Below are 16,721 nucleotides of genomic sequence, written 5' to 3' on the forward strand. Positions count from 1 at the left end.
TGAATAGGGAGTTATGGATTTGTTTTTGACTCCTTTGGATGAAGCATTAGGTTTTGTGTCCTAGATTAAGATAAGTGTGGTTTGGAGAAGAGCTGAATTATTTGCTGGCATGTAGGGTATGAAACAGGATAGCTTGAATGTGATTCACGCACGTACGGGTAGAGTGAAGTTTGTGATAGCCATGCCATGTTTTGAATCGTTTGTAGTCTGTGTTGTAGAGATGAACTCAAGCCAGCGTATAGAGAGTTGTAGTAATCAAGCTGTGATTGTTAACCCTTTCAGGACCATAAGGATCGTAGGCCAATTTTTGTGGTTTTGACGACATTTTTATGGTAAAAAGGGCTTGCAGATGCCAAAAAATTGATTTTTTTTGTGAAATATCATTATTTTTATTTAAAAAAATCACACTTCTGGCTTATGGACAGTGTGGCAAGTGAATCTTCTCGTCAATCTAGCAACGACGCTAATGAATGAATGTCGGAACCAGTTTGTTTACATAAAGGCAGTATCCTATGGAATCCGTACATATCAAATTTAGAACTGTAGACTATCCCAATCAAAATTTATAGGATTTTAAAGTTATGGGACAAATAGGTCCCTTGGTCCTGAAAGGGTTAAGAAAACCCAGCATTTAGACTAAGATTGCAAAGTGGTGATTGTGAAACTGAGGTCAGATCAGTCTTAGTGGCTTCAAGTTGGAGGTTTTTCTCCATAAATCGGAGATCTGGGGTTTGTTTGAGAGTTAAGTATGATTCCACGTAGAGAATGATACGGGGACAAATTTTTCCCCGTCCCGAGTTTTGTCGCTGAAGCCTCAAATACTTATGATTTTAAAAGGTTTGAGGCTTGTGCAGATGAGGACAGAGATTGCAGGAATGGGGCCGGGACAGGAAAATGAGTCCCCGTCATTCTCTAATTCCAAGGTCCTTAGCAGTTTTGCCTGTGTTTAGGGTAGTTCCTGATGGCAGTGATACTAGTAGGGACTGTCGGGTTATGGAACCAGATCATTTTGCTTGCTTTCAGTGACATCTCTTACTGTTATGCGCTTATAGCTCAGGACCCCTGAGAAAGACGTCTCTAGCCAAAACACGGACCATGTTGGATCCGCATCATCGTTTCTTTAGGTGGATGAGTTTGTACCCAAGTGTTTTATGAAATAAATATCTGCATCAAGGACATCCATTCCACAGGATTTTTTGTTTTCTCCTTTTACTGTGGAATAGTTGGGTTTCTTTTTTTGCTGTCCAATCTGTAAGGATTAACCATGGTTAGAACCCGAACAGAATGGAGAAATTAGGTTCTTACTTGCTAATCTTCTTTCTTTTAGTCTCTCCAGACCGGCACAGAAACTGATGGGTAATAGCTTGCCATGCTTTGTCTCCATCTGCTGGTCATGGTGAGCTATTACCCAACAGTTTTTGTGACGGTCTTAAAGAATTAAGTGTACCAGACAATGGCTTGGCTAGTTTTGGCAGACGTGTGGATTATTAGAAAGTTTAATGATAAAATATGAAAGAGGCCAGGGTGCTGGGTTTACAGTGGATCCAATAAGAATCTTAAAGGAAGATGACAAGGCCTGAACTGGCCAAGAACTCAAAAGAACCTGGATGAGCCAGACAGTGGTCAATCAAGCCCAGCATTCTGTCTCCAACAGCAGTCAGACTAGGACTCACATACTTGAAAATGTACATGAAGTTCTCATGGCTCATTTCCAGGGATGAACATTATTTCTCCCATATCTAGAGGGCATAAATTGAGGTTGCATGGAGGAAGACTTAGGAGTAATGTTAGAAAATTCTTTTTCACAGAAAGGGTGGTGGATGCCCTCCAGAGGGGAGGTGGTGGAGAGGAAAAAGGTGATGGAATTCAAAAAAACAAATAGTATAAATTAAAGAAGGCCAATACTGGACAGGCTTGTATGGTTTGTGTCTCATATATGGTGATTGGGTGTAGGATGGGCGTCAATGGGAACTCCACTAACTTGGAACAAGAGGATGTTACTGGCTATATTTTACAGTAGATATCCTGCAAACAATGGGATGGTTGGATAGGCTGGAGTGAGCTTAGATAGCAACTTCAGCATTTGGAACCTAGGACAATACCAGGTGGACTTTACAATCTATGACCCAGAAATATCAAAGAAGAGACAGCTTAATTTAATCATGTATTTTTAATGAGAATAACTAATGGACCGTTCAGGTCTTTATCTGCCGTCATTTACTATGTTACTACTATCATTTTTATGGACTTTCCTCCAGGAACTTGTCAAATCCTCTTTAGAGGTGGAGGAGACGGGCATTGTGGCAGATTTCGGACATGGCTATCAAAGAAGCGGTGGAGGGAAAGACGAACGCTGGCATTGGTTTGTGTATCACAGATTGAAATTCTGCCAGACAGACTAGATAGGCCAACAGGGGGAGGGACCTGTGACCCCACCCCATCCTTTCATGAACAAAAAGAACACAACCTGAGCTTCTCAGCCCATCAATTCCACTGAACAGAAACAAAGTGGTACGGGGAAAGATTTAAACTAGCAAGTTTGCAGGTGCATAGTCCATTCCGGATAAACAACAAAAGGTTCTCTAGAATAAGGCAGAAAGCCGCGACTACGAACAACTGCATCTTCACCAGGCACTCATGAAAAGTGCATGAATTACCACCGGAATGAAACAGCTGTGCTAAATAATATATTGCATGCATAAATATTCAGACATGGCCAGCGCGGTCTTTTGTATGCCGCAGAGAGCCTTCTAAACAAAAGGAAGAAAGCAGACCGCTACGTGTGGAAAGCTCCTTGCCTAAGACTGTGGCAAAAGGAGAGGGGACAGGGTCAGCACGGGATCTGGTCAGTACAGTTTCAGAAGTCAGCTTTTCATCCACACTAAGGGAAACATCTCCAAAACGAAAAGGAGGGGGGGGGGAAGTTCCAGGCATAGCACCCCTTCCTCTACTAGTGCCATGGCAGAGTCCCACTTTCTTCTCCACTGTATTCAGGCCACCCGACGCTCCTCCCACACAGCAAACTGACCGATTGTATGCCTGGAAACGTCCCTCTCTTGGTGTGGCTGAAAGCGTATAATCCAGCCGCATTTAGAGGAGACTAAGCACATTGTTTTCTGCAGAAAATCACCCGCATGTCCCCCATGGCATGTTTCAAAGGGATACATTTTGACTTTGAAAACTGGTGCACGATCTATGGACTTTGCAGTGACATGGAAAACTGCCCCAGGGTTCGTAAATGCATTGGAGGCCACAGATCAAACCCCTTTATGTCACACTATGATTTGCATACCACACCCAGTTCACCTTATTGCGTCCAGAAATCTCATGACCCAGAGGCGGTGCCCAGTGGTAGCCCCCTCCCCTTCCCCATGGGGGGGTTACAGCTGCTCTTGACCAATCAGATGCCCAGAAACACTTTAACAAGGGAAAAACAGGGCAAAGGACTGCTGGATTTCAGACCAAACCACTTTAATGTAACAAAAGATACAGGATGGGTGAAAAAAAATAAACACAAGGAAAAAAAAAAAAATTCATAAAACAAGAATAAAAATCTAAGATCGACAGGTTTTTTGTTTTGTTTAACAGCAAAGCTGACCACAAACCCAGGATGACGCCACCCGTTCTCAGGACGCAATGAATCAGGAAGCACAGAAATGTCATCGATTTGTAAGGCCAGCATGCTCAACCCTCGAGTGGGGTGGGGAGCCATGACAGGGTGACCAGACCGCACCGGGGCAAGGTGAGATGGCCCCACTTGTACGCTTTCTCTCAGTGCCGCTGTGGCCTGGTAGCTCGAGGGACGAGCAATCTCCATGGAAGCATTGGGGGAGAAGGGGGGAGGGGAGGAAGGATAGTAAGCACAGGACTGGCTCGGAGGAGCTGCCCTCGCTGGGAGCGGCTTGCTGGGCTCGTAAGAGATTCAGACATCTTCCCTCCCCCACCCCTTAGCCCCCACTCTAAGAATTCTGTCTTGCAGTTTTACATTCGTGGCTAAGCATGCAGCTTTAAAAATTGACAAATGTAGCTCGGAGCTACCAAAGTCTATTAATTTAAACCAAGGATGTAGTTCATGGTGACAGGGAGACTGGTAGTTGCTAGTTGGCATATGTGCAGATTCCCCTCCCCTCCCCCCCCTTTTTCATTTCATTTCATTAGGCCAACCCTACCCTCCCAATTTTTTATTTTTTTTTCGCCTCCTCCACCTCTGCCCGCAGACAAAAAAAAGTGACTTTCACTCTGTGCGCAGAATGATGTGAATCCCTGAATCGGTAAAGACCGGCCCGCTCATCTCGCCAGGCCTGAGCGCAAACGAAGCATCTTCAAAGGGTTTCTGCATCTGACCTGGATAAGGAAACAGAAAGGAAAAGAAAATATCAGAGGGTGAGAAAAGTGGTCCAGCGGCTAGTAGAATGGGATGAGAAGCTGGGGTTCAAATCCCGCCTCTGGTTTTATAATCTTAAGTGTGCAAAATAGCATGCAAAGGTTACCGAATACGGCCAAAGACACAATCGTTAAATTAGACGCTAATTGCTTTTAACAATAACTGGTACAAGCAGCATTAATTAGTGCTAATTTACAGTTGCTCGAGTAACTGCATTTAGTTGATATTCTTACAACCTTCGTGCTTAATTCCTTAAGCGTGCAGCTGCTGGGGGGAGGGGAAGGGTAGACCTGGGAGTAGGAGCGTCAGAGCCACGCCCAGCACTTATGTGCCAAGGTTAAAGAATACTTATGTTGGCTCAATGCTTGCTGCAAATATCTGTGCTTAAGCGTTTGCACCTAAAATCAGGAGTGGAACAGCGGACTTCTGAAAGTATCCTGTTATGCTAATTATTGCGATTACAGAATTCAGGCTTAGCACTGTTTTCAGAATTAATTACCCCCTTTATCCCCCATTCGCCAGACCCAAAGAATCAACTTGACCTCGATCATTCTTCGCCTTTCCCTCAATACAAGGCTGCACCCATAAGAGATTCATCAACAGACTTCTATCCTACCAAGCAGCCTCCAAAGATCCCGAATGGAGCCAACTGGTCAGAACATCAACCTCTTACATGCACTTCAGAAAGCTTCTAAAAACGCTCCTCTTCTCCAAACAGGATGACCCACCTTAAATTTTTCCATGAAAAGACTCCCGACCCACTGACTCTCTATTCCACGTTGTTGCTCTAAGACAGGGATCTCAAAGTCCCTCCTTGAGGGCCGCAATCCAGTCGGGTTTTCAGGATTTCCCTAATGAATATGCATTGAAAGCAGTGCATGCACACAGATCTCATGCACATTCATTAGGGAAATCCTGAAAACCCGACTAGATTGCGGCCCTCAAGGAGGGACTTTGAGACCCTTGCTCTAAGACTATGAAGATCCTTGCCTATTTGTTTATCTCCCTCCTTATAAAACCCTGCATAACCTCCCTCTATGCTATTTATATATTTTTCAGTCCTTTCTCCATTGCTGTATCTCGCTGACACTCCTCAGCCGCTTTCCTGTAAACCGCCTCAAACTGAAAGGCTTTTCTGGTATATAAATAAAAATTTATGTTATGTTATTACTTCAGGACCTCACCGAGTTTGTAAGCTCTCTGGGCCAAGGAATATTTATCGCACTGTAAAGCTCTGCACACTCCAATGGCACCAGAAAATTATATCTTATAAGGTCAAGGCAGATCACAAATGTCCCTCTTTAAGAGGAAGCAACTTCCTGCACCAGCACCTTGGCATTTTCATCTGAAAAGGGACCGTGCTAGCAATCTCATCTGTGGGCACAGTCTCTACAGGCCTCAGTTTACCAAGCAGTGTCCCCTCCCTAGCTTCAGCACAGACTCGTTCTCCAAATCCATGAGTCTGTTTCAAATCCCGACAGGACCGCCTCAGGCCTTCACCCTTCCATATCAGGGTTAATAATCACGTCTTCCATCTGTGACGTCCTAGGTCAGGCTTTCTAGAAACTGTGCTACTATTATATGCGGCTTGTTTTACTCACCCCTCCCGAAGGTTCCCAGGTCCCCGCCTGCTTTCGCCGAACTACAGTCGCTGAACTGGGATGCCAGGGCCTCAAAGTCCTCATCTCCTGATTTAATCTTCTGAATATATCCTGAAACAGGAGGGAACACAAGAGATGCCACAAACACACAAAATTTAAAAGCAGTTCAGAAATGGAACGGAAAAGAAGCCGATTTAAGATCACTATCTGTCTATGGCAGGGGTTCTCAGTCCAGTCCCTGGGACACAGCAACCCAGTCAGGTTTTCAGGATATCCCTAATGAATAAGCACGAGATAGACTTGCATACAATGGAGGCAGCGTATGCAGATCTCTCTCATCCTGAAAACCTGATTGGTTTGGTATGCCCTGAGGACCAGGTTGAGAACCACTGGTCTAAAGAACAATCAGTCTCTCTGCTGTTGTGAAAAATGGAACCACAGCTCCCTCTGATGGACAAGGTGGGTTTGGTGCAGAGAGGAACTGCATTCTTGAGGAAGTGACAGTCATACTGAAATGAAAGGTGGCTCGGTGCCTTTTGAAGAGACCTTCAAAAGCTGAGCGCACCGACAGAAAACCCAGAGGAGCCTGCCACCATCACGACATGCATGTTTGAGAAAAGAATTCCTCCCATGCCTTCCGATTTGGACATGAAGGGTAAAGGCTGCTGGCAAAATCAACCAAATGCTTCTTTGTTTGCAGCAAGCGATTTTTAAGAGAGAAAAAGGATCTCAGAAACCTGCTCAGTGCATATGGAACTGAAAATCAACCGAGACTTATCTGTTCCAGATTTCAATCAATAATCGATCCTGAAAAATCTCTCTTATACATGCACATAACTGGTTAATCTCAAACCATAAGTGCACCATAGTCTAATTCTGAATACCTAACATTAAATAAATATACTGATTAATTTTTTACAAATGAAAAAGCAAAAGAACCCTTCTCACACCACATATCATGGCTCTCTCTTTCGCATGACAGTTAACGCCAACCGACTGCCCTAGATTGGATAGCTGACTCACCATTGATGAGGTCCAGGGCTTCGTCTTTGGTGCGTGTGACCTTCTCCTGCCGCCAGGACGCTGGCCTGCGTGACTGGTTGTGTTTCACCAAGAGGTGAGAGCAACGCACCTTTGCCGGCTCCCCTTGCCCGTTCTTCCCGCATCCACTGGGCCGCTCCCACTGGCTGGCATTCGTGATGTGGTTGAAGTAATAGACCCGACCTACGTTAAAACACAATTGTAAAAAACATACACACAAAAAAAGTCCTAACGAAAATCCATATTACTCCTTGCACGAATGGATCCTGTAGGGTGAAAGTGGAATGAAAAGCTCATGTGTTCTCTTCTTGAGCCGACACCAGACAATACGATTCGAGTCTGATCCAGTTCTACTTTGGCACTGTCTATAATTCCCAGCCTTCATCCCTTCTCTCCCGCAAACATTTAAAGATTCTTATGTAAGTGTAACTTTTCCTTCTCTCCAGAACAGTTCATGGTCTATCTTTCATGTCTTTTGAAAAGGTGTCAAATCAAATACACTGCACAAAAAATTACAGATCCTAGTACCTACTTTAGAAGAGAAATTTTAAAACATTATGGCCACAGGATGTTGCTCACTTTGCAATTAAATTCTACAAACAACCTGCATGGGGACTCTTCCCTCTGCAGCCTGGAAATTCTGAACTCTTTTGCAAAAGAGTGCAGGGAGAGATCAGCAGACAGTACCCAAACCAAGAAAACCTTGATGTATCGAATCCGCTGAGGGAGGGGAAGGAAGGATGGAACAGACTTAAATCTTGCATACCGATCAACCTCCTGATATGCACCAGCCAGACATGGGGGGGGAGAGGGTTTCAACCCACATGGGGCCCATCACTGGTTTGCATTCGGTGTGCACCACATAATAGAGACATAGATCACTGCTGAGCCACTGAGGGTGGCTGGCAAAAAGGGAACCGTGGTGGGCAATAAAGAGGGTTCTGGCACCGATTTATGAGGCTTTTACAGAGGATTTATCACTGGCCGTGTGCCACTGCTACTGTGAAAGAGAGAGGGGGACAGGGCAGATTTATCTTGCCAAGGAGGCAGTAATGTTTCCGTGTCATTAGAGGATGAGGGAGGGCTATTAATCCTGCTTAATGTTTACACCAGATATTTGTTAGCGAACATTTCCCCGTGAATAATGCAGCCGGAGTAGATTAGGGTGATATAAATCATCCCTGCTAGATGTGACTATGTGCAGTCGCAAAGCAGTCACGGTAGCAAACCTCATTTTCATTCCTAATGCTGTCTTGTGGATTCAGCAGAGGCCGGGGGAAATGACTTCGCCCGGTGTGGTTTATGCCGATGCCACGAGGCATTAAAAAAACTGTTATTTTTAAAAGGACGAGGAAAGCTGCGCCCACCGTTTTTTAGAGGAGCCACTAGAGGTCACTATTTACACACACAAAAAGAATCGTTCCCCGACACCAGAGCAGCGGTTCCCAATCCCAGCCCTAGAGGCGCAACCAACCCTTTGGATTTTGCTTAGCCAGAATGAAGATGCACAAGATAAATTTGCATACCTTAATATTCAAATTCATTAATTGCCTGAAAACCAGGACATTAGGGGGTGCCTGTAAGACAAGGTTGAAAACCACTGTATAAGGAAATGTTGTAGGTCATGTGATAAAGCGTGTGACTGGCTTAGTTACACATGTGATCATGGATATTTACCTTTAACAATAGCAGGTTAGTATTTCTTTGCAGGCTCTAAGGAGGATCCAGGAGAGGGTTGAAATAAACACATGCTGCCAGCCTACACAACTCTCTTCCCCACCGAAACTCCTGCTGCATAGAGTAAATCTGATACTCCCCAATGAACCTGAGACTTCTAGTCAGATGACTGTTGAAGAATTAATATCACCTTTGTGGTTAAGGTGTCATTTGCTCTGTGACAGTAGAACAGCCAGGCCCCACTGCCAGGGATCTGGCCAGATCTAACACCTCCGCCTTCCCCTCATCCTCAGGCTGCAGAGAACTGGAAAGCTCGTCACCAATGCATTGAGCCCTGTAAAATCTGTAGTTCACTTCCTGACAAAATTAGAAAAGGGCCAGTGTTCCAAAGCAGGGGTAGGCAATTCCAGTCCTCAAAAGTCACAGGCGGGTCAGGTTTTCAGGATATCCACAATAAATATGCATGAGATAGATTTGCATCTCAAGGAGGCAGTGCATGCAAATCCATCTCATACATATTCATTGTGGATATCCTGAAAACCTGATCTATCTGTGGCTCTCAAGGACTGGAATTGCCTACCCCTGTTCTTGACGATATTCCTGCTCCAGGAGAAATAGATCCAAGTAGTCCTGTTCTCCCCACCTTCAAGAGCCTCACATAACAATACCCACAGACCAGCTAAAGGCTACACTTTGCACAGCTCTTGAGGGGGGGGGGATTTCACCCCCTTCCAAGCAGGGACTAGAAATCTTGTATTGCAGTAAGGATGAATCAGATATCTGGATCAATCTCCCTCCAGTGACCAGAGTCTGTTGAACAGGAAAGACTCACTCCACACCCTTTCCCAACATTGCTACAGAGGGAGTGGATGATTTTCTGGAGGAGACACACTGGAAACCAACTTATTCTTTGAATGAAAAAAAGGAACATGTTCACAGTGGGATTCACCATCGAGCTCTCCTGGGACATCAAGCCCAGGGTGCTGAGCAAGCCAGATCCTAGTATTCTGACTATCCTAACTCACTCAATGCATTCTGGGGTATCAAATCCCAGAATGCTTTGTAAAATCAATGAATAAAGACACAAGTGGTTGTGAAGTTTCCTCTCCTGCCAGTAGAAAGTGGATCAGCTGGCGGCTCATCCCCCTCCACCCAACAGATAATTTGGCATAGGGTAACTGGCGGCTCTCATTCTGCAGGGCAAGTAACCATGGGGTTCTGAATTAGTTCTTCTATTTTTTATTGTACTTTTTTGTAGTTCAGCTAATGTGTGCTCCTGTTAAAAGTTATAAACCACTTCAGGACCTAATTCTAGTGCAATGATGATGCATTGAGTTGGGTAAAGAGTTTTGCAGGATAATGATGGTATATGGAAGAGGAGGGGGCTGTTTAGAGATGATGTGTGTGACATGATGGGGAGATATTGGGGGGAGTGGAGGGAGAGGGGGATGAGAGACGATATGTGGAATGGGATGAGGCGCTACTACAGCATAAAGGTGGTATACAGAAAGAGAGGGGGAATTAGAGATGTTTACCTTCAGTTTCCCCTCCCTTTGTTATTCTTCCCCATGAATGTTGTCTTTCTTTCTATCAATTGTAGTTCTAACCCTTCTTCCCTTTTGTTCCCGTTCGTCAATGTCTTTAAAAATTGTCATTTCTCCTGGTTTGTCTCTGTTAATATTGTATTTTAATTGGCGCATTGTTTTGGCGTTTTTTGTACACCGCCTAGAAGGCTTGATTGGGCGATATATATTTTAAATAAACTGGAAACTTGATGGAGTTTATTGGGGGGAGTTACTGCAAGATAAGGGAGATATATAAAGGGGAGGATTAGAGAGAATGTGTGGATCTGGATGGGGGTTACTGCAGGATAAAGATGGTATATAGAGGGAGAGGGGTTATTCAGACACAATGCATGGAGAGAGATGTTACAGGACAATGGTGGTATATGGAAGGACAGAGGTTATTGACAGCTGATGAGTGAGGGATGGGGGAGGGAGATGAGAGATTAATGCAAGATAAAAATGGTAAATGAAGGGAGCGGGGAATCAGGTGTGTGGGATGTGATGGGGGTATTACTGTAGAATAAAGATGCCATGTAGAGGGGGAGAAGGATTAGAGATAATGTGTGGAACTGGATGGGGGTTACCAGGAGAGTTACTGCAAGATACAGATGATACAAGATGGGAGGGGGGATTACAGATGTGCTGAACTGGATGAAGGTTATTGGGGGGCATTAGCGCAGGATAATGGTGGAATATGGGGGGGGAGGGGTTTGTGACTGGGGGTTACCGGGGAAGGAGCTGCAAGATAATGATGGTACATGGAGGAGCAAAGGGATGGGAGATGATGCATGGAATGGAGTGGGGGGAGTTAATGTAGGATAATGGTGGTATGGAGGGGGAGGAAGATAAGGGTTAATGCAGGATAAATGGAGGGAGAGGGGGGATGAGATGGGGGCATTACTGCAGGAAAAAGGTGCCATGTAGAAGGGGAGGGGGAATGGAGAGAATATGTGGAGCTAGATCAGGGGTGTCCAATGTCGGTCCTCGAGGGCCGCAATCCAGTCGGGTTTTCAGGATTTCCCCAATGAATATGCATTGAAAGCAGTGCATGCAAATAGATCTCATGCATATTCATTGGGGAAATCCTGAAAACCCGACTGGATTGCGGCCCTCGAGGACCGACATTGGACACCCCTGAGCTAGATGGAGGTTAAGGATAATGGTGGTATGGAGGGGGTGTCAGGGCCGCAATCCAGTCCCCTATGAATATGCATGAGATCTATTAGCATCCAATGAAAGCAGTGCATGCAAATAGACCTCATGCATATTCATTGGGGAACCTCGAGGACACCCCTGTGGGAAATGGTGCCATGTGGAAGAGGATTGGGGAGAAGGGGGGGAGGGGATTCATGCAGGAGAGGGGGAGGGGAGGATGCAGCCGAGCAGGGGGGTGTTGGGGCGCTTTATCTCTCTCCCCTTCCCTCGCTCGCCCTAGTCCCAGGACAGCCGGGCCCCGGCCTCCCCTCACCTGAGCTGCGGCTCATGCGCTTCTCCCAGCCCGAGGGCAGCTTCTCCTCCTCCGCCATCTTCCGCCCCCTCCGCTGGCCCCGCCCTCGCACGCAGGCGCCGCGACGCCTCGCCCAACCGCCTTCCGCCTGCGTCATCAGCCGCCGCCACGCCATTGGGGCTTCGAGTCGCGGCGTGGGCGGGGCGAAAGCGGAATGCGGCCCGAGAAGGCGAGGCTGCGCGCGTGCGCGGGCTAGCTTCAGGTCGCTGTGCGCCTGCGCCGATTGCAGGAGGGGGGTGGCGGTGCGCATGCGTGCAAGCTTTGGGACCGGTCTTAGTAAAGCTTAAACTGTACAAAAACATTAGGACCCAAAATCACATCACTACAACTACTTATCACTTATATAGCACTGAAAGGCTATGCCCTCTTTTTAGAATCAAGTTACCAGATTTTACCTAGACAAAATCTAGACCCATACACCTGACCCCCCACCCCGCCCCCAGCCCTGCCCTGCCCCCTCAGTCTGCTCATCTAGATTGGGAGGGCATCTGCCAGGCCTCCAAACGAGTTTTCAAAACCCGGCACTTTGTCTGGATTTTGAAAACCATTGAGTTTTGGGGCCACCTCTGGAAGGCATCTGAGTACGCATGGATGCAACACAATGACGCATGCACACGTGTGACATCATTGCACTGAATCCAGGCATGTGCAAATGCCCTCCAGATGCAGCCTCGAAGACACGGGATTTGTGTGAACATATGATTTGCCGCTGCTGGGTCAGACCAGTGGTCCATCATGCCCAGCAGTCCGCTCCTACGCTGGCCCTTAGGTCAAAGACCAGCGCCCTATTTGAGTCTAGCCTTACCAGCGTACGTTCTGGTCCAGCAGGAACTTATCTAACCTTTTCTTGAATCCCTGAAGGATGCTTTCCTCTATAACAGCCTCCAGAAGAGCCTTCCAAATTTCTACCACTCTGGGTGAAGAACTTCCTTACGTTTGTACAGAATCTATCCCCTTTTAACTTTAACGAGTGCCCTCTCGTTCTCTTCACCTTGGAGAGGGTGAACAGTCTCTCTTTCTCTACTAAGTCAATTCCCTTCAATACCTTGAATGTTTCAATCATGTTCCCTCTCAATCTCCTCTTTTCAAGGGAGAAGAGGTCCAGTTTCTCTAGCCTCTCGTTGTATGGCAACTCCTCCAGTCCCTTAATCATTTTTGTCGCTCTTCTCTGGACCCTTTCGAGTAGTACTATGTCCTTTTTCATGGATGGCAACCAGTGTTGGACGCAGTATTCCAGGCGAGGGCGTACCATGACTTGGTACAGCAGCATGATAACCTTCTCAGATCTGTTTGTGATCCCATTCTTAATCATTCCTAGCATTCTGTTCACCCTTTTTGCCGCCGCTGTACATTGCACAGACAGTTTTCATTGTTTTGTCTACAAGTACTCCCAAGTCTCTTTCCTGGGGGGCTCTCTCCGAGTACAGAACCGTACATCCTGTATTCGTGAGGGGTTGGGGGTGAGATAGAATGGGGCAAGGCTATGAGTGGAACAGGGTGGAGGCACGTGTCCTCTTTTTCTGAGGACAAAATGTGGCAACCCTATGTATGCAGTGCTGTCCATTTTGACATTTAATAGACAGTAGTTTGTTCAGGGCCACGTCTGGAGAGCCTTTGCTCATAAGCGGAAGTTGATGTGATGATATCACACACATGCACGTGATGTCACTGCAATGACATCTGTGCATGCAGAGGCCCTCCAGACACAGCCCCAAGCTCGGCGAAGGAGACACAAGGTTCATGTGGGGCTGGGGACAGAAGCAGATGATCTGTCTTTTTGAGAGGCAATCTGGGCACATGTGCTTGGAAAACCAATATACATACTTTTAACTTCTGCGTGGAAGACAATAGTCAGCTCAAAACCTTTAACCAAATTACTCCCCACTTTCTATTCTTTCAAATACTCCAACAAAAAGCCAATATCGTTTCATGCTGCCTTGATTCATTTGCAAAGTAATACTATACGTAATTCATTCTAAATGTATTCCCTGGATGCACCATCTGAAAAATCTCATTCTTTGGCCTTCAATCTCAGTCTACTATTTAACATTTCTATAGCACTGATAGACACTGTACATCAACACATTTAAGAGACGGTCCCTGCTCAATAGAGCTTGCAATCTAATTAACAAACAGGACAAGTAGGGGCTTAGGAAGTTTCTCTGGGTGCTTAGGGTGAGGGGGTTATGAATTAAATACATTCTCGAAAAGGTGGGCTTGTACTCGGGATTTGAATAGTTCCAGGGACGGAGCGTGATGTACTGACACAGGCAGTTTGTTCCAGGCATATGATGCAGCAAGAGAGGAGGGAGTTGGCAGTCAAGGAGGAGGGTACAGATAAGAGAGATTTGCCCAATGAATGGAGTTCCCTGGAGGAGTGTAGGGAGAGACAAGAGAAGGGAGATAGATATTGAGGAGCTATAGAGTGAATACACTTGTAGGTCAATAGAAGGCGTTTGAACTGTTTGTGGAAGTGGATGAGGAGCCAGTGAAGTAACTTCTCTGCTAATGCACTTATGGAAAGTGACTCTCAGCTAACACAGCTGAACAAAACTGACCAAATAGCGTGTAATGTATGGTTAACACATAGAGGCCCTCACAGAAAGCTACCATGGTCTTAACTGCATGGTCACTATAGGATGAACCCAGGTGGAATGGGGTAATTTTAATTAGAGCACTGGTGGGAGAGGGGGTTGCGGATTAGTTTATTTGAGCCCTCCAGCCACAAAGATGGTCTGGGGCTGATTGGGGAAGAGCCCTGATTGCCCTTGTTCTCCATGGACAAGAAGAATGAGTCAGTCAAACCTTGGTGGCATCATTAGCCCGCTGTCCTGGAGAACCCCTGTTACAGATAAGTAGCTTCACTTCCTTAGCTTACTGTTCTAACGTTTAGGCTAAGTCTTCATTCTGGCTTTCCCTGCAGGTCTTCTCTCATCCTAGTGCATTCCAAGCCTCATTCTGAAGTTACCCAGAGATACTGACTACAGCAAATACTCTCATACCTGCAGGAAGGCCACAGGTTCTGCAGGAGTCCTGCAATCCCCTTTCTACTACTACTATTAATTATTTCTATAGCACTACCAGACGTACGCAGCGCTGTAAAGAGTCGCAAAGAAGACAGTCCCTGCTCCAAAGAGCTTACAGTCTAAACAGACAAGACAGACAAACAGGATGTCATGGATCCAGTTAAGAGGAATGGTTAATCCGCTGGCTGGGTTGGTGGGCAGAGGGGAGTACAGGACAATCAAGCCATTGTGACATCACTGATGAGGTTGGCTCTTATTGGTGGAATGAGGAATTATGATATCACAATACTACTATGCATTATTTCTATAGCGCTACCACACATACGCAGCACTGTAGAGTCACAAAGAAGACAGTCCCTTCTCCAAGGAGCTTACAGTCTAAACAGAATTTCATGGATCCAGTTAAGGCGAAGGGTTAATCTGCTGGCTGGGTTGGAGGGCAGAGGGGAGTACGGGACAGTCAAGCCATTGTGACATCACTAATGAGGTTGGTTCTTATTGGTGGAATGAGGCATTATGACATCACAATCTCAGCTCTGCTTCCCAAAGACTGAAACTCTTCACACTACTACTATGAATGATTTCTATAGCACTACCAGACATAGGCAGTGCTGTAAAGAAGACAGTCCCTGCTCCAAAGAGCTTACAATCTAAACAGACAAACAGGACGCAGTACTCATTTTCAAACCCAGTATCATAGTGGAGCCTCTTCAGGCCTTAAGATGTTGAAGAAGTTTCCTTTCTGGTCTGTATTAATCACCAGACCAGATTCAAATAGGTTGGTTATACTTAGCCCCACTGTTCCGCAGTGTGTATTCTACCATTTTGCTCCAGGGTTGGGTTTAGAAGAGCAACCTGCAGCTTGCGCTCAGGAAATAAAATCATGTATGCTGTTCCAATGTCTCATCACCTTCTCCTTAGCTGATTGTTTGCAGTTTACCAGAAAGGTAAGTGAAAACAGCTCAACTGGATTTTAGCAACACTGGTTACGTGGGGAAAACTAAGTTTTGAAAAACTAGCTGATTTTTCAATATGGCAAAAAGAACCAGGAGAGTCGTCGCCACAACACACTCACAAATGAACCAACAGCGGAGATTTTTCAAAGATACACGTGTACGTGTTTTATTTCAAAAACTCTGCTTTATTGGTACAAAAGCTCAGCACGCACATGTTTCGACCAAAATGGCCTGCCTCAAGATCCTTATTGCTAACACATTATACATTGCAGAGTTAAGCTCGTCGCACATAAAAACAACATCAAAAGGGCACTGGTTTTCTCTTAAGTGCAGTTTCTGGAGCAGAAGGAAACAGGACCTTTCTTCTCTGTCAAGAAGTTGTGCCGTTCTCCTAGGCAGATGGCCCTGAACGCTCCGGCAGCCTAGGAGTACGGCACGACTTCTTGCCAGAGAAGAAAGGTCCTGTTTCCTTCTGCTGCAGAAACTGCACTAATATTTGTTGCTATTATGTACATCGATATTGTTTCTTGCCTAGATTTGGGGCTAGGCAGGTTATTTATTTATTTTTAGCATTTATATAACACTTATAACCTTAGTGGTGTACATTCAGGCACTCAAGCATTTTTCCCTATCTGTCCTGGCAGGCTCACACTATCTAATGTACCTGGGACAACGGGGGGATCAAGTGTCTTGCCCAGGGTGGGTTTGAACCCGCAACCTCAGGATGCTGAGGCTATGGCTCTAACCACTGCACCACACACTCCCCACATTTAAATAAGAGAAACCCAGTGCCTTTTTGATGTTGCCATTTTGGTCGAAACACGTGCTGGCCGAGCTATCGCACAAATAAATCAGTTTTGAAACAAACAAGTGCACATATCTTTGAGAAATCTTCACCGTTGGTTCATTTGTTTCTAACTGAATTTTCAAAAGGAAAAAGTTGGATCATTTTTTCTCTGCTGTT

At 45.7% G+C, this 16,721-nt stretch overlaps 1 protein-coding gene across 1 annotated transcript; it reads right to left on the reverse strand.

Annotated features, from left to right (window-relative positions):
• Positions 1-4,134: 4,134 nt before the first annotated feature.
• Positions 4,135-11,890, reverse strand: PIN1 (peptidylprolyl cis/trans isomerase, NIMA-interacting 1). The gene is made up of 4 exons (XM_033925498.1): positions 11,737-11,890; positions 7,009-7,209; positions 5,986-6,096; positions 4,135-4,344 (listed from the first exon to the last, which is right to left on the reverse strand). Exons 1-4 carry the CDS (start codon positions 11,888-11,890, stop codon positions 4,235-4,237), a joined length of 576 nt encoding a protein of 191 aa, XP_033781389.1. The 3' UTR covers positions 4,135-4,234.
• Between the last annotated feature and the right edge of the window lie 4,831 nt (positions 11,891-16,721).

The sequence above is a fragment of the Geotrypetes seraphini genome, chromosome 16 (genome assembly GCF_902459505.1).
Source record: "Geotrypetes seraphini chromosome 16, aGeoSer1.1, whole genome shotgun sequence".
Lineage (NCBI taxonomy): Eukaryota > Metazoa > Chordata > Amphibia > Gymnophiona > Dermophiidae > Geotrypetes > Geotrypetes seraphini.